The 19,027-nt window shown below is 41.8% G+C and overlaps 1 protein-coding gene across 14 annotated transcripts in view; it reads left to right on the forward strand.

Annotated features, from left to right (window-relative positions):
* Positions 1–19,027, forward strand: part of robo2 (roundabout, axon guidance receptor, homolog 2 (Drosophila)) — a 275,954-nt gene that overhangs the window by 122,690 nt on the left and 134,237 nt on the right. For 13 of the 14 annotated variants that reach the window (XM_026375443.1, XM_026375434.1, XM_026375492.1 and 10 more), the window contains one exon: positions 16,911–17,237. In XM_026375443.1, the coding sequence (XP_026231228.1) occupies positions 16,911–17,237 (327 nt within the window). Of the gene's footprint in view, positions 1–4,465; positions 5,138–16,910; positions 17,238–19,027 lie in introns of those variants that run through there. The other variant, XM_026375475.1, reaches the window with a different exon arrangement.

Genomic DNA, 19,027 nt, shown 5'->3' on the forward strand with positions numbered 1-19,027 from the left:
ACGCTGATCTTGATGTGAAAAACTAGACTCGCGATACAATAATCCTCAGTTTTGTAACACCTGATAGGGCGGCACTACAATATCTCACTTCCTGTGCCTTTCAGTGAACGCAGAGGAAGATGGAGCGATGCATTACATACAGAGCTCATGTCCTGCTGATAGAAGCCTCTCTCCACACCAAGCTCAGGTGTCATTTCCTCCATACTTTATCCATCTGCTCAGTGTCCGCCTTAAGCCCCTCTGAGGGAGTATCAGAAAGTACAGAATTTAACATGTGTTTCACTGACTTCCATTAAATGTTTTATTGCCAGTAAACCCAGATCCACTGTTTTATGTCTCCAACAACGTGGGTTCTTATAAATGTCTCCCCGTTCCTTGTATCATAATAAAGCCACAAGCCTAAGTAGCAAAAGCAGTCCAAGTTGGTGAGGCTCGGCCAACTTTTAGCTTTTATTCATGTTTAACCTGCCACATTCCTGGACATAGACTTGGGCCATATAACCCTTTTGTAAGCACTTGAAGCTCATCCACTCCTGAGTGGAGTGATTTGCATTGTTGGATAGTGCATCACAGAGAAGGGTTAGTCTCTTTTTCAACATAATGTGGTCGCGGGTTGTCTGCATTACGGAGTCGAAGGAGAGGAGGGACGGGGCAGAGATATCTAATAGATCTCTGCACTCTCTGTCATGCTGAGTGGAATCTGTAAAACCTGCTAAATAAGAAAGTAATATTTCAGTGATAACACACGTGTAGGGACCTGCTTATGAGTTATGTGTGTGTGTAGTACACTGCTGAGCGTTTGTGTGTCTTCCTCTGTCTTGTATTGGAATACTTGTCAGTATGTGCGCCTATGTGGGTGTTATAGCTGTGGATAGTGCGAAGCAGAGCACAGCTTAATATCTATGTTTGACATAGAGGCCCATTAATAAGGGCCTGATCCGAGCCCAGTGACAGGACTGCTGACAGAGGAGGATCATGGGGAAGAATCATGCCCAGCGGAGGGAGCCTGGGCTGCAGGTAGGCCCGTTCTGCCTTCCCCAGGTGTCATTACGGATGCCTGGGAGGGAGCAGAAGAGGAAAGGCTGGTACTGACATCTACATTAATCACCCTCCACACATCATTCCCCCTCCTCATACCGCATCCCCCCCCAACTCCCGCCCCTAATCATCCCCACACAGAGACCCAAACCCAGTAAGGGAATACTCAGCCATGAAAGATATCCAGCTAAGAGCTCCCCAAATACCACTCTGATCTGATCATGAATGATGTTGCTACCTGAACCTCTGACCTGGCACACAATTAAAAACACTTTCCTCTTTATCCCTCAGACACATAAGAGAAGTAGCATTGCTGAACCTACACATTTAGTCACTGTCTGCATTTAATTCATAGTTTGAATTGCACCTTACTTATGTGCAATTAAAATGCAGAAAATGTCTCTGATGGAATTTGTAGTCTTCAAACCCCCTGAGTGTTGGCTGCTGTTGTACACAGTGTTGATTGTCTCGTAGATATCACGCTCTCCACTCAGGGACCCCCTATTGATCCTCAGCTGTGCTATTTTTCTACAAAATACGACAGCACTGCAGCACTTCATGTTCACATTGCTTCACTTAATACCGAGCCACAAGATGTTCGATTCTTAATCATTGGCAGGAAAAAATTAGATGGTGCAGTAACTAAAATGTTTCTCTCCTTTATTGAATTGTAAGCTGTTTGTGTGTTATAATAAATTAATAGAAGCTTATACTAAAGTCAGCGTACTTGGTAAATCAACTTGACCGATTAAAGTCATGTCACTTGAAAAGTGGATGACGATGGATGTGGGTCAAGCCGAACATCCGTCCTAATGAATGGCTCCACCCAGGATCCATCAATGAGCAGATGTTCTGGGGACAATAATTAGGAATTATCTGATTGATTATTAGTTTTGATCCAATTACAAACACAAAAATGTGACAGTAATGGCGACATGATTGGTTTAGTTTAACAAATGATCCACCTCAGCATCTGGTGGTAAACTCAAATTGTCTTTGCAGAGGTGAAAAAATAGCCACAGTTTTCCCTCCATGTATTTAATATCTTCCATCAGCAGTATGTTGTTGATGTAGCTGTTCCAAACCACCACTCATGATTTGCTTTCTCCTCTGACACTCATTTATGTTTACTTACAACTTATCTGCATGCTGCTTTTGAAATTAAAGAGCTAATCGACACAAAGAACCCTGTTTCTCAGTACTAGAGTGTAGATACCACCCTAATGCAGTGAAAGATCTGTGACTTTCTTTCAACAGTAGAATAAAGCGTATGCTCATATTAAAGTGTCCATGTGATATCAGTCTGCGGTTTAGCAGCACCATCTCCTTTTCTATGTAACATGTCTTGTCCTGAGTAAACACAGCCTCCAGTTTAATTAAAATAAATCCACTTTCAGCTGATATTTAGAAACCCGGGGAATATCAGTGCCTCCGCTACAGATACAGTGATTGAAAGTGGGGAATAAAAGGCTGGGCTTGAGGAAGAATTACACTCTACTTACTTTTTCCATCAATGAAGCCATACACTCCATTGTTTATGTTTGAAGTGAGCTTTTCTTCTTAGTAAATGACCTTTCTCCAATTCCCCTTCTTTCTCTCTTTTAGTTGCCTCGAACCTTCAGCAACACTGATGACACAATAAATTTCTGTTTGGCTCTTTGTGTTTGTGAGTGTGGGGTTACACGCATCTCCTAGAATCTGGGACACCATGGAGGCACTGAGAAGACAGCATTTGCATGCAGCTCACAAGCATATTAAAATATGAAGACAAATCACTGTGTCTGGCCAGCTGACAGCGCTGCCTGCAATGAGAGCAAGCTAGCAAACTTGCAACATGTCGCAGTTCCCTGTAAGGCCTTTATAGGGCAAGCTTGAACATGCAGCTTGACAAACAAATAGAAGAAAGAAAACCCATGAACAGTCAACACTATTATTAAAGGCAACAGAAGCAGTTCCCTTTGCCAAAGCCATCCTGTCATGGTGTTAGCCTCTCTATTTTTTTTTATTGCGAGAGTATGGTTTTCACAGACACCTTCAGGGCACATACTGTGAATTTGAGGCCTTTGTTCTATGGCTGACTTTGATGTAAATCATAAAATGGGAAATCTAAGACTTTAAGGTCGTGCGCTTGGTAGAGTCTGTTTAAATAACTTGTTAGATTGAACCGTACACCTGGTTCATGTGGTCATACATTATTTTCTTTTATTTCTAAAAATGTTTAATACACAGCTGCAGTGATGACATTCATTAAGTTATTTGGATTAAACAAGACACTGATTTGCATTTGAGAACAATATGTATTAGTTTTTTGAGGAAGATTTTGTCAGGATGATTATTATAAAGCCCTAAGAGTGACAGTAAAAAAACAGATAATACATTTACCATAATTTTACTATTTTGTATATTACCATATGTTGAATGAGCTCTGTGCTTGTGGTATTGGCCAAATTGCTAAATACTGTTGCTGAATATAACACAAATACATGCAATTTTTATGTTATATCAGCCATTTTGCTTTAGAAAATATCACTTTTAGAGATCACTCCTCTTTATACCACTTGATAGGAGAGAATTTAAAAGCCTTGCGTCAGGAGCATTGCTATAACTTACACCAGTAGGGGGAGCTCACAGCTCATGCCTTAGACTGCATTAAACTGGTGACAACTCGAATCAGGTTGCTGGGCAGTAGTGCAGACAACATACAAGGCCTCTCTCTATTTCTGACGGTCAGCAAAGATTGGGTCCTGACTGTTGTACTGCTGTGTCCAGTCCCTTCACCAAAATTCACCTCAATAATTAAAAATGAGGCTGTAGTGTCGTCTTCTGTGTGATTCTGCACACTTTGACTTGAGGATGAGACGTGTAAGCAGCTTGTTCAGTCTGTCACTGACTATATTTACAATTCAGCTTCATTAGCTCAACATGTTAATATCCGTATCTTCTTTCCCAGCATCTTTTAATACCTGTATACAGATTTTAATTATATTGACTTGTGAGGTAACTGCATTATTCTCGTTTTCCATATGATTTTTCATTATGGAACAAATCTTTATGTATAAAAAAATGTTTTTTTTTTCGATAATGCACCATCTATTCAATATTATGACAATTAGGATATTTCCAGATTTATTCTCCATTATTTTGCAGTTCAGTGCTCACGTTGTGTGACACTCTTCTTACTTCATTTGTTCACAACCTTAGTCAGATTTGGAGAGATCCAGACCCTCCTGGACTTTCCCTCTCCTCTCCTCAGCCTCCTGCTCCCTCCTCTAGTCGCTGCTGTCTTCTCGCTCCGGTCCGTGTCTTGTGTCAGTGTGTGGAGCTTCAGTTTGCTCGGCTCCAGGCTGTGCCGGGTGCGCAGAGACCGTGCGCTCCTAGCGGCAGCGCAGTTCCAACTAAAAGGCAGAGAGAGGGAAGGAAGGGAGGAGGATGTTGAACTGACTTGTAGTATGACTGTACGTTTACAGCGAAATATCCCAGGCTAAGCACATGGGTCTTCTGGGAGCTGGTTCCCGTTGTAATAAAACAACTTTTTGGGAATTCATGAGAGCTGGAGACTGGTTCACAGTCAGAGTATCAGTCGAACCATGTGTTGAATTGTGGAGACATCGCTGAAGATTTGAAAGGTGCCAAAGACGCGTCTCAAGGAACCGAGGACCTGCGGCGAAGTGCACAGCCTTCACGCTTGTTTTCCAGTGTGGACTTGAATTTTCCATCTCACTGGTGCTGTGGACTTCAGCTTCCGAAGCAGGTTGTGTTTGAAAAACACCAGAGATTGCGGATGAACTAACGGGGGAAGCGGGGACAGTAGCGAGAGTTGGGTGTCAGGGTTTGGTGGATATGCACCCCGAGCAGCTCCGGGTCATCCACTGTTAAATGGATCCTTTCTGTTTTTGGACAGTGATACTGGCTTTTGTCAGTAAGTAGGACCTGTCCAGAACTTCTAAAACCACGGAATAGACTTGGCTTGGTCATTTTGGACATATTCTTTCTGCATTAAATTCGAGGATTTGCGCGCCCACCGTGGATGTTTACTATGCGAGAATGGGTCCGCTAGCGTTCATCATTGTGGGTGGATTACTATATTTTCAAGTTGATGGTAAGTTATCTAACCTGTTGTTAAACTTCTTACATGTGTTACAAATATTCAGGTCTATTTTGCTCAGACACACGGCGTGATACGGCTCTCCTGAGTTTCACAAGTGTTGGATTCTAACTAATATTCATATTCATGTTGAAGAAGTGTTTTACAGAGGAAATATGTGGTTATTACTCTGTTTCTTGGTTATTAACAAAGTGCTAAGTCGGCTCCTATTCCTAAATCAACACCTCATGCTGATCAATCTGTAAATATTAGAGTTAAGATTTAAAAGTATGTGTCTTACATCCTCTCACCAGTTATTTTACATTAACAGTTTTTCCATTCAGTAAACTCAGAGTTTAACAAAAAACTTTCATCCACTGCAGCTAATTATCGCCTTTCAGGTGGTTAAATTAAGGCAGAGATCAGTTGATTTTTCCCCCTTCCTATGCATCTGATTGATGAAGCAGCATGTAATTAATGTCTTATATTGAATGACGCACTCATAGTAAGAGACAGTTGGATTTTTTTTTCTCTTAGCGACTCATCTACAGTCTGTGGAAAGCAAAGATCTATGAATATGAATGACTCTGTTGCACTGGCTACAGGTTCTCTAGAGGTGCAGGATTTTTGAAGATCCAAAGCTTTTCTTTTTTGTTTTGCTTTAAGGTGGCACAAATTAAAGACTAAGTAGGCCAACACAATAGACTTGTAGATAGGTTTTTTTGTCAGGTTGTGATACCACAAACCTGTAGTATATGGCAGCTTTTACACATTACTGGTGTGGTCCTTTTGCTTTAGGACTGTAGTGCTGAAATTGTGCATTGTTGTCTAAACCGGCTTAAATCCAACCAAGGGCACTGCCCCAGTTTATTATTCCCATTTGTTTGATTAAATCATAATGAGAATGACCTTCACGATTGCAGATGAGTTTGATACTGTTTAATTTCTGCAGCCAAAATCCCCAAACTGTTTTGTCAAATGGTGCAGGTTGAGTTAAGCTAAGTCAGCATTTTATTGAGATTTTATGAGGCTTGTTGGGATTCACTGGCCAACAAGAGAAGTGGTTTAATGAGAGAATTAAAACGGCCTCAACTAAAGTTAATATGATGACTCACATCAATCACTAAAGCAGGAGGGCTTAGGTGACAGGAATGAAATTGGATCCAACCTGTTAATGGTGGAGTCATGAAAGGATCAAGATATTCATAAACCTGAGATCTGATTTAGATTTTAGTGCTGCAATTTAGTTGGACACACCTTTTCTCACACACAGGTCAATGTCTGTGTGAGAAAAGGTGTGTGCAATTCTCAGACGCCGAGAAAGCTCATAGTCGTAGAACAAGTAATGATTCCCCTAGCCTTATATCCTTACAGGCATTATATCAGCACAGTGTTCTGAGAGATGATTCACACATGTTTGCATTGTATTGTTTGTACAAGTTAGAAGTATGTAAAGCCAAGGTTTTGTTGTCACTGAATACAAGAGCCTTCAAGGCCTCATTTTTCTTTGCTTTCACCTGTCAACTGCTGCTTTTGTTCCTCACTGCTGCAAATTTCAGTTCTGATGCTTTTTACTTTAATCGTCAAACCTTCAGTAGTTAGCAAATAAAGTTCCTTTTTTCTTTCTTTTACGTTTTTGTCCTTCACATTGTTCAGCCAAATCCACTGGTTGCTAAGCAGTTGCTGATGGCATTGCTAGTTGCCTGGAGGGTGAGGGTGCACATCTTCCTCGAAGCAGTGGATCTTCCTAGCCTTTTGCCTCTCACCCCCCACCTCCTTTTTTTTTTCTTGGTCTCCCCCTCCATCCCACCAGATCACACCCATCAACCAGCCCCTTTTCAGAGGTAATGTGAGGGTCCTTGGAGAGGGAGGTGCTGCCTCTAAGAGTCCACTTAGGCAGACAAAAAGGTCTGGAGTTGTATTCACCAGGCTGCGTGGCCAACAAAGCCAAGGCTTGTGAATGGCGTCAGTCACTGTTTAGTGTGCTGCAATTAATACTGCTAGTGTGTGGGGCAGAAGAGAAAAGGTGAGATGGAGACAGGATTACCACACATTTAGAAGAATCAGGTTGATTGCAGTAGGAGATATTTCCAGGAATAAACCTGTCTGCAGCTGTCTGGTTATCTCTAAAACTCTGCTGTGCTGCTTTTGAAGCTGGATTAGAACATACTTTGCATAGTGGACATGCACTTCTGACCCAGTGCTATTCTGAGATCTCCTGCATGCTTCTGTCTGATGGATGAGCTGGTGACATAATGTCCACCATGGGCAATACACGTACACTGAGAGGTGCTGAAATATGGTGCAACTTGAATCTGTCTATAATGCTATAGAGATGGCTGCCCTGGACAGTGCACAACTCTCTATCTTTTAGCAGGGTTGTGGTTTCACTAATGCTGAGTCAAGAGAAACTTAAACCCACAGAGTGTTTGTGTGACAGAAAGGAGGAGGGGAGGGAGAGATGGAGTAATCAAATAGAAAAATTGAGAGAAGAGTTGTTAAACAACACAATCTTTTAAAGGGAAATGGCGAGGATTAGGCTTTATTACGAAAGCACCCTGGAGAATAACAGCTCTGTTGATGGTCGTGATTGAATGAGAGAGGTTTAAAGTACTGCTCTATAATGGAAAGTAAGCCCCGATTAAAATAGTCTAGGTGAATGATGAGGCAGGCTGAGGTCATTGTGAAAGAGCCGTTGCGATGTCTTGCCCCAAATGTGATTGTTCTGCTTGAGTTGGCAGCATTTAGGCAGCGTTATTGTAATTGCGCTTCATTTGCTTGAATGGGGCTGCTGTAATGATGAACCTTCATCTGAGATCCACAGGAAGCACTTCTGTACTGTCTCCCCCGGTCTCATCACTGTCAAGGAAGCTACTTTCCTCTGCATTATAGAGTGCTACTGTTTATTCTCTGATTAACATCAAAAATGAGCAAAGAGTAAAGGCAACAAAACTCTGAGCTGGTGATCATAAGAGGAAGTGAATGAACGGCAAACAAAGGAATAGGATGAGGTGCACACTTGTCCAGTAAAAATCAGCTTACAGACCCTTTTGTGAGTGATCAGTGACATGGGCCTGATACTTTAACAGCTAAGTCTAGATACCATGTAGATCACGTTTCAGCAGTCATCACTCGGCATGTTAAGAACAGAACAGAATGGACTTTGAGCTCTGCATGCATCTTTTAAGTCAGAAATACCACTCTGTGATATCTCAAAAAAGTTTTAAATTCCGTGTTCATGCTGGTTTAACATTTTCGTAATGCAGAAGTGGAAGAGAAATGTCAGTAGCAGATGATGCACATGGCTGATTTTGCGGAATAGAGTGGAGGTAATACCACTTTTCCCAGTTTTACCTTTGCTTTATTAAGCACCAGCCAAGCATTCCCCTGACATTTACAGAGCAGAAAAAGGCTTAATGCCTTGATGCCTTTGCTTAAAGAAACAAACACAAAAAGGTTGAGAGATTCAGACAGGAAGAGATAGAGGTTTGATGCTAACAGGTAGTGTGGCGACAAAGGATAAGTATCTTTCCGCATATGTTTAAATTTCCAAACTTCCACAGCCTCATCCTCCTTTTCTTACACACACGTACTATCTTCATATAACTATCTGTCTTTGGCATGAGGGTGGAATTCAACACAGGGGGGGTTGTTGCACACCTGTGAGGGCAGTAGAGAGAGAGTGTATGTGAAGGTAGGAATAGGGGAGGAGTAATGTGATGAATGGAGCATGCTGACTTTGAGGTAAAGCAGGCGGTCAGGGTCTTCACCTGTCTCACACACCTGTACTTACAAAATACACACCTGTGCTTACCTTTCTGGGCCCCAATGCACAGACATAATTTTTGCTTTATTCCCTCACTGTTTAAGAATTTAATGCAACCCAACAGACAGAAAATGTTGATCTAATTACTGTTATGTAATCCCTGATGATTTAGGATTGTGAATAAAACACCTATTGATTCATGGCAAATACCCAGCCAGCGATTATAACCCAAACAGCATCTGTGTAGGACAGATTACCCTGTTACAGCGTGGATGTGATGAGCATTCTTATCTCTACAGAACTTGATTATCTTAAGTGTAACACAAGCCTGCAATGCCATAAACTTTCTGGAATAGACGACATGTTTCCCTCATCCATGTTTTTAATGTATGTTGAATGCTGCATTGAAAAGGGTGTGTTTGGGGAAGCGTCTAATTACTGTGTTCCATTACCCACACGCTGCCATTTAGTTGGCTGTCTCACAGCAACCTTCAAATAGAAGTGAAGGATTTCAAAGTTGAGTTGACTTACAAGTATGTACAAGTGTAGTATTTAAAACTGTATAACCAGGCAAATATTTATTCACATTGAGAAGCATACAAATACAGACTTGCAGTCATATACATGAACGCATTAATTTATTTGTCAAGCGGGATAAGTCAGGAGACAAATGCACATGAGCTTAGTGAAAAAATACACATACTGTAAAATAATAATTATCCTGGTTACTGAACATACATTACATCATTAGTCAATTTACTGACACATTGTTTCTTGTTTTTTTCCTTATTGTTTTCAGTCGGTGACATACCTTCTTGGTTCCCCATTGTTCAGGATTTGTATGACAGTTGTACCTGAGCTTGAGTGTCTCACCAGTGTCTTGAGAGATGGGGTCAGACCTGGTGATAAAAATGCATGAGCTGTCTCTCAATGTGAGAAATGTGAAGATGGACAGCAAGAGCACAACACTAAAGCACATATCCGTCACACACAGCAGTAGTCCAGCACAGATGTAATGCTGCTTAGAGTGGTGGAGCCACTGAATAAGTGTCTCATTCCACCATCTCCATACCCGGTTTGGTCTATGGATCACTGAGCCATGACAGCTTGCTGCCTATTTCTCCCAGTAACAGGCTTTGGTATCTAACACTGTAGAGCTACATAGACTCCAAACTACAAACCATCACTTACCAAACCAGTGGTGCGTGATGATGAATTGTAAATGCTGTATAAAGACTATTGTATTTACTATAAATATTGTTCAACCTACTGTTTTTATTCTTTGACTGTTTACTGTATTTTTTAATCCTTTTGGTAACACACAGTGTTTGTTGGCAGTGTCTTTCCAAATAACCTTGTTGTACATGCTAATGCGGTTTATGGTGTAATATACTAAATTATGCTTACTAACAGTTCAGTTGCTGGGCCAAGCAGCTGGTTTAACTGCATACTTATTTTAAGACCTTTGGAAGATGATCACATTATTACATTAATAATAATTTGATAATAATTATAATTGGCCTGTGCTCTGTGTCTCTGGTGTGGCAGTCTATTCTTGGTGTGCTACTGCTGCTTTGTAAACTGAGCCAACATGACCAGGGGGGTAGTTGGTTTCCAGTATATAATGGTTCCTGGTGTCACTGGCTTTGTGGTTTAAGTCTCGGTGTAGAACACAGTACAAGTCAAGTGTCAAAACCGTTGAGGTGGATAGGAAGAAAGCCTTAATCGCATCCTTGAACGTTTGAACTCTCCAGTTTCACTTGCTGGATAATGATGATTATTTTTCTGGAGAACTGCTCACCGTCATTTGTCACTGAGAGGCCTACTTACTCCCAGCCACAAGTAGAAATCTGAAATATAGTGAATTTCTGTGTGTGAATGTTTTTGTGAGCACAATTCATAACCATCAGAGCCCATTGTTTTTTTGTTTTAGCGTGGATATAGGGACCAGAGTAAATTAAATGACTCCTTCATCCACTTACTAGTGGCACCCTTGACCGTGTAGCCATAAGCCAGACCAGATGAAGTGTCCCATGAAATAGAAATTTAATAAATCTCATCTGGAATTGCAATGCTGTACCTTAAAAATACGAACAGTGAGCTGTAAGGGCCATTTGATTATCACAGTCCGTTACTTGAATGTTATGTGGTTACAGCTCTTATTCCTCACGTTCACACGTGGGACTAAGGACCACTGGAGTGGCTGGAGGTGACGGCTATCCTCATTGACTTGCAGGGGCACTGCAGTGTGTTCAGTACAGGTCAGCACCCACGGCACACCTCCAATTATCCACTCATCTTTCAACACAGTGTATCATAGACACCTGAAGGCCTTCTTGTCCATGCTTCCCTCCCCCTGGCCTTCATTTCTAAAGCAATAAAGCACTTATTTATTTCTCCCTATTTGATGTGCAGGGGCAGCTCAGCAATGCAGGTAAATAGATTACAATGCTTGAGGGAGAATCAATTGATGCCATTCATTTTATTGTACTCCCCCAGTAGGAACTGTTTAGAGGAGCCCACGTTTGAATGTAGGGAATTGTGTATATACTTACATACACTCACCACACACACACACACACACACACACACACACACACACACACACACGCACATCTGGAGAGCATCGACTTAAACATTGCTGCTAGCTTATCTGATTTTATAGCACATTTACCAAGATTAAAATGACCAAAGAAAATTCTGCCCTAGCACCATGACTATGAACGAGTGGACATGAACTTAACTCAAGGGTTCTTGTAAAGTAATAGACTTTAATGGAAGAGGATATTGTTAATCACTAAATTCACCCCTACAAATTTTTGCTTCTAGTCCTGGGGTTTGAGTCGTGGATTTTCTACACTCAAGTATCCATCTTTATTATCAAGATTTCTGCTATGGTACCAAGCAGAGGCAGATAAGCAAATGCTCAAATAGATCTGCAAGAAAAGAGAGAGGGGGCTGAAGAAGGTGGGGTTGTGCAGCGAGCTACACGCTCCAGTGGTCCTGGCATTGGAAATCATTTAATCTGCATCACACAGTTTAGTGTCCCTACTACTGCCCTGAGAGTCCCATAGAGGTGGTGCTCCACTCCTTACACTAAACAGCCCATTTGTCAACACGTTGCACTTCACTTATATACTGTTCTTGTATCTCCTTCCTTTCCCCCTTTAGCAATCTCAGCACTTCTGAATTAGGCTGTAGAGATAGCAACACAATTTTTCTTCATGGTTACTGAGTAATAAAGAGTAAGAATGAGAGGATCCCGGAAATCAACAGGATGGAAGCTATGTGAATCAGCCCTTTACAGCAAAATCAGATATTTTGTTTCCCACAGTTATCTATTTATATATTCCAACTGCATGGGTGAGAGGGCAAATATACAGATGCAAAGTCAATATGACCGTACCACACCGCTGCCCAAAATACACTCGGAGTGGAATTCTATCTGATATCTGTTGGAGGCTAGCATGGATGTAGTGAGGGGTTGAGAGCTCCTCCTAGAATTACCCCTGTGTTTGCTTCCAGATTATAGATCCTCTCAGGAGAAGGGAGGGGGCAGTATGCAGAGCACTGAGGTGGAACAGAGCCCATCATATGAGCTTGCTAGCTAACTAACTCAAAGTCTGAAAATGAAAGGGTGTTCACAAAAAGAATTTGCGAACACCCATTATTTCAGTTTCTGTATCTTTGCGGTGATGATTTATCCATATATCCAGTGGTTGGCTGTATGCAGTGGTTTGGAATGAACTTTAGTGACGCCTCACTGAGGTGAGCTTTGTGTCTGGTATTGGGGTATACTAGAACTCATGTGGTGTGACGCCGCTGACAGCCCTCCATAACAAAGATGGATCTTGGGTGCAGAACAGGGTGCTTGTGAGTGTCACAACAGGCCAGTGCAGAGGCGTGGATGGCCAACAACATCATTCTATTGCCACCCCCAGTTTCCTCCTGCCGCGCTCTCACATTTCCCTTGTGATGACATGACGGATATGACTCCGTCACCCTCAGAGTGAGGTTAGGATGTAACAGGACAGGGAACCAGTGAAGGAGACGGCAGGAGATTGGAAGGGAGAGGCGGAGATATATAGAGAGGAGATGGAGTGGGAGGTTGAGGAGAGGTGGAGAAAAGCAGAAGTGGGAAGCAGGGGAGACTATATTTCAGAGTGGACAACATGGATTTAATGAATAATTCATTCATTTTGAAATTTCTTTGAGGTTGTCTTTTTTTTTAGCAGTTTTATATTCACTCAGCTCTCTGGGTGTCTGCACCCAGACTGAAACACCTTCATGATTTCAGTCTCCACATTACAGAGTTGCCGCATCTTGGCCTGGACTGTGATTTTCATGTTTGATGTTCTATGGAGCCTCAGTGACTGGACTTTTTGCTTTTGTCCGAGGTTGCTGTTGGTTACCTGTGATCAGCGCACATGTCTGTTGGCAGAATAACTAATATCTCTTTGGGGAGCCCTTCCTTTTATGCTCAGGGTGAGACTGGTGTGGGTATTGATTCGGTTGGTGGGCTAGAATTTCTCTTGGGAGCTAATAAAAATAATTACAAAAAGATCATCAAAGGCCTGACCTTCTGTTGCACACATGAATAAATATGTTACAAAGATAATAAAAAAGACCCCTACTATGTGTGTGGTCAGTGGAAAATCAGGGAGAATGAGCTGTAGCAATAGATAAGGTGGTGGTGTTTTAAACCTTGAATTTCACCAACAAATTTAACCTATGGGAAGTACTTACACTACGCAAGTGTACGTACTTTTGTATTTCATTGAACATGGTTAAATATTAGGAAAAAACACTACAGGAGGGGAAAAACATTCTTTGCTAGTGCACATTACTTGGATAGCAGCACTGCACGATTACATGCAATTTCAGTGAGCATAAGTAGACTGAAAGAAAAGGCTGAAGAGAATCTGCTTCTGGTTCAGTAATCCCGCTCTGATTTCATTCTCTTGTCTGTGTGCTTGCTTGTTTGTTCTTGCTTTCCACCCGGAGAGAATGAGTGCCTAGCAGTGGTAAAAAGTAATGGTGGTGTTATTGCAGACAGGGGAAACACTGCATTTTGATTGGAGCGTGTGCCCTGAGACCCAGTGAAGTGCACTCGCCTCAGCTCAGAGAGCACTTCATTGCACAGCACCAATGATCGCATCAAAAGGGCAACAGAAAGCCCATTTACCGTAAAGAGAGTGAGAAACTGGGCCCAATAGGAAGCAAAAAATTGACTTTTACTTCTGTGAGGAGCTTGGTCTGGTGGCTAGGTGGTGAGGATGTACATGAGGTTATTCATTTAGTAGTCCTGGTCAGCACACACAGCAGCCACATGAGGGCAAAGTAAAAGAAATACACAGTTAGGCTAGAACAAACATTTTGGTTTGTGGTTATAAATGTGAAGCTTACTGAACAACAGACATGCTTTATCTGTTGATATTACACAGTACTGAGGTGGATGGGACTCTTAAAACATATTCCATAACATATAAAGGTGCTTTTAACTTTTCTGCCTCTACACCTGATTACCTTCACTCGGGAAGGACACTGACCAGTCACGTCTGGCCTTCTGTGCACCCAGCTCAGCCTTTCCTGGCAGTGAAAGGACAATTGTAGAGGCATCTGCTGTGTTCATTTCCACAGGAAAGAGGAGAGCAGATGGAAACTCAGTGTTTAAGTGATTAGAAGGCAGTAGATTGGAATACAAATTGGATTTAAATAAATTAGACTGATATAAATCGAATGGAGTTGCTGCAGTTTAGCGTTGCGCGTGTGCACTGGCCTTAGTGGAAAGTCTCTGCAGGGCCTATGGATTATAAGAGAAGCAGATGCTCCAATGAGATAAGAATAAATGTGCGTTTGACACTTCATCTGAGAGAGTTGGGGGGGGGGGGGGGGTCTCCATGTCCATCTTTTATCTTGCCCTCCATTTATCAATGTCACTGTGTTAATTACTGCTTCATTTATAAAGTGACTTACTGCCAGAATACAAACTTGCTGCTCTGCCCCTGCTTTATCAGGGAAGCTGGTTGCTGGCTAGACTTTTGCTACCTACCACTGGTGATCGGTTGGAGAACTACTACTAGCTTACTGTAGGTTTTTTGTTCCACCAACAGTCCATGTTCAGTTTTCCACATAATGCCAGTGAGATTAGATCAGTGACTCCTGGAACAGGATATCACCCCCCCCTCTACTACAAACCCATGTCTGTGGCCCCACTTAGAGCAAGACACTAGGTCTGATCACTAATCAATGACAGGGAAATGGAGGGAATTAGCCCAAATTAGGAAGAAGAGAGAACAGACTACCTCCTGTTGAGGGGTCAATATGTCACTGTCTGATGGTTGATCCCTGTTAAGACAAACTGTGGACTAGAACACATTTGCAAAAACTAAATGCATGTGTTTGTATGTATGTGCGTTTGCACACACATTCACACAACTCTGCCTTTGAAGTGTATTTTGTGCTGATCAGTGGATTTTTACTTGCGCCTGCCATTTTACCCGCAGACTCAAAGGGCAGAAAAGGCCGGGGTACAGCTTGTCCTCGTTTCCCCTGGGAGATTCAAGTATAAGGGGTGGTGGAACATGTGCAGACCCAGCCAAACAAAGAGCTGGAACCTCCACAGTTTTGCCCTCATCCCATGTTGAAATTAGTCCTTAGATAAGCACAAAGGCCTGTGTGGTACACTGCTCTTCTGTGCAGCAGGCATCGTTCTATTAACCCACTGCACTGCCTCGGGGAAGGGCACAGTCGTCAACTCAGCTCAATCACATGCACACCTGCAACAACTAATTTTAAGACAATGAACCCAGCAGTTGACTCGCTAAAACACTGACAAGGTAACAACTGAACTAGAATTATTGATGGGGTGCATAATGTGGTTCAGAATAAAAGAGGATAAAGAATGGGCTGTTGAAAAAGTTTGCCTTATTTCCCATTCCCTTTACTGTGTCTTTAATTGATGCTGGACCAAACTCTTTGATTGCTGCATGGTTCCCAGGGCCTCTGTGATGTTAATGTGTCTGTGTGTGGCCTGCAGCATCTTATCTTCATGGTTAAGACCTGGTCATAGACATACAGAGCACTCTGACTTGCGTAGCATTATCTTGGCTGCCAGACTTCCAGAGCTCACCCATTGGAAGCCTTAATAAAAAGAAGTAGGACGGGATTTTCAGCCACAGGGGATTAGCATTTGACATTAGTCTGGACCTCAGCATTCATATTCACATTACATATATATTCCTACAGCAGTGAATTCAACAGTTTTACTTGTTTGCGCCCCACTGAAAGCCAGATATATAATTTGGGTGTGTATGTACCGTTCAGATGTTAGCTGACTGCACTTCTTCCATTCACTGTTCACCCATGGGTCCAATTACCCACAAACCCTTGCATATATATAGTTGAGAAGAACAGATGGCTGCTCTTTGACAGGCTCCAATGGTGATTAAAGAGTTCAATGTATGTTTTACATGCTTCTAACCTAAGACAAGCTTAGGTAACTAATAGTTACTCTGCCATCCATTTACTCCAGATCCAGATGTCCTTCTTATTAGCTTGTTTTTGCACCTAGTTGGTTGCACTCATGGTAAAACGTTAATAGATTTAGTAAAGTTTTAATTAAATTTTATTTTGTGGTTAAACATTGACATCATAGTGGGTGGATAGAGTTGTCCTGGAGTGCATTATATTTCAAGATGTTTCTAATGTTTTGGCAACCCTGTTTACTTGAATGAGGGGGGAAAATAATACAATCACATCTTAACTAAACCCACTTCAGTAAAATTCAATGGCACTTTCAAAGGCAAACAACCAATCATCTTTATTTTTATTTTTTTTCATATTCTTCTTTATATCATATAGTTATATTGACAATAATTTCTGGTTGCTGGTGTGTAACTCCTTCTGTGGTATCCAGGGGATTTATGGGATCTGTTGCTTCTTTCCACTATTTGTACTGCAGGCATTTGACTTGATAAAGTCGTGTTAATTGATTAATTGTATCTCATCTTTTTACTCCAGGATCCCGTCTGCGCCAGGAGGACTCCCCACCCCGGATTGTGGAGCACCCCTCTGATCTGATTGTATCGAAAGGGGAGCCGGCCACTCTCAACTGTAAAGCAGAGGGTCGGCCAACCCCAACAGTGGAGTGGTACAAGGATGGAGAGCGGGTGGAAACAGACAAAGATGACCCACGTTCTCACCGCATGCTACTACCCACTGGTTCGCTTTTCTTCCTGCGCATTGTTCATGGACGACGAAGCAAACCAGATGAGGGAGCCTACGTCTGCGTGGCCCGGAACTATCTGGGAGAAGCTGTCAGCCGCAACGCATCTCTGGAAGTAGCATGTAAGTAAGAATGGCATCACCTTTCTTCCTTATTTCAGCATCTTCCTGCTGAAATTATTTTGCCAACATAATTTAAGTCATTTTGCTTTAGAAAGAAGAATCATGATCTCTCAGCTTCTAGATGATGGAAAGACCGATGCATAAAATTACCTGACAACATTATAAAATCTTTATTTCCATTTATACATAATGGGAAATTACATTCTCTGCTGAAGAGAACAACGGTAAACACATCAACATTTAATTTGAGGCAACTATAATTAAACTATTTTTAGAGTTGATTTCATCTCGCATTTGATGTTCTCTATTTGCAAACACTAATAATGTCCTGTTGGAATAAAAGAAACAACGTGTGGTTGTTTGGTGGGGAAATTTGTAGAGAATGAATTTTTCATCCAAGACTTGAGATCAATTTTATATATTTTTACCTCAAGGGAGTTTTATTGAAATTGTCTTGAGGCCTTTGTGCTGGTCATAAAGCTTCTCTCAGACTATATGCGAGGGACATAATGGGATGGCAGTCATGAGTCTCTCACAGGTGGGTGGGGGTAGAACGACAGGCACAGATCAAAGTCCTGATAGATATTTGACACAGGTTGTCTGGTCGGTGTTGGTGAACACTGACAGGCAGAACCTGAGCTCTGGGTTGAATTACCTTTGAAGATGAGCCCCCCACCCCCAGCAGATTCAGAATACGCTTCTTATGCAGCGACTCACAGGGACCTCAAAGTGCCCAGAAGATCAAGTGGAAAGTCTCCATGGCTGTATGTCATTGAACCAGTGATACTTTGAGTAACATAGCCATGCTCTTCAAACAAGTGCTATGTTTATGAGACAAAGATTAACTATGTGTTTTTAGTTGTTCTCACTATTTTTGAATGATTCATTTCATTTGATATTGTGATTTGGCAGTGAAAGCATGTTGACTTTAGTCTTTAGAGATTGACATATGTCATGAAGTATCGCAGAGTTTGCTGTAATTTACTACAATCAGCAATCTGTCAAATTGCTAAGAGGCTGAAGGAATCATATGTTTCACATAATAAAAAATACTGTTTCTAATGTAGTAGGATGGAAAATGGGTTTGTGATCCTTGGGAAATGGACGCTGTAGAATTTAGAGAGTAGGGGGTTGGTCCCTGCCTCTGATCTAGTCCCCTGCCTTCCCGGGGGCCTTACAGCAGCCCCCAGGTGCTAACTGCGTGACAGCAGCTTGATCTATTGATTGCTGTAAGAGGGTTCTCCTCTGTCTAAATGAAAACTCATGAAAAATTGATGGCGTCTCCACATTATTTTATTTTTCTCAGTTTCATAGCTTTTATTTTTTTTGTTCTCTCTCTTTTTCTCTCTCAAGTAATATGGGTTAAGCAGCAATGGGGGTGGAACAGAAGCACTGACTGCTTCAGTGGCTTAAAGGTGATGGGTGAGAGGTCATGAGACCAGGAGATGGGGGATAAGTAAAAGCTTGAAAGGTGAAGAAATAACAGCACAGTTTTTGAGAGGTTTGAGAGAAGGTTCAAGTCAAAACCCTCAGGCCACACACAAGAAGAGTACAGAGCCACGCTTTAACAGTAGAGTCGTGACAAAAGAAAAAATATACCTTGAGCTCCCATTATAGCAAAATCTTTGATTGTGGCTTTAGCTCACAACGCACCACCACCACCACTGTGCTGCCCAAATAAATGTACACATACCCAAATATCTTTAATTGTAGTGTAGCGCTTTACTCGTCAGACCAACACAGTTGAAAACTTTAATAGTACCTTAAAGGAATATGTTTCCTTTATCTTC

The sequence above is a fragment of the Anabas testudineus genome, chromosome 13 (assembly GCF_900324465.2).
Source record: "Anabas testudineus chromosome 13, fAnaTes1.2, whole genome shotgun sequence".
NCBI lineage: Eukaryota > Metazoa > Chordata > Actinopteri > Anabantiformes > Anabantidae > Anabas > Anabas testudineus.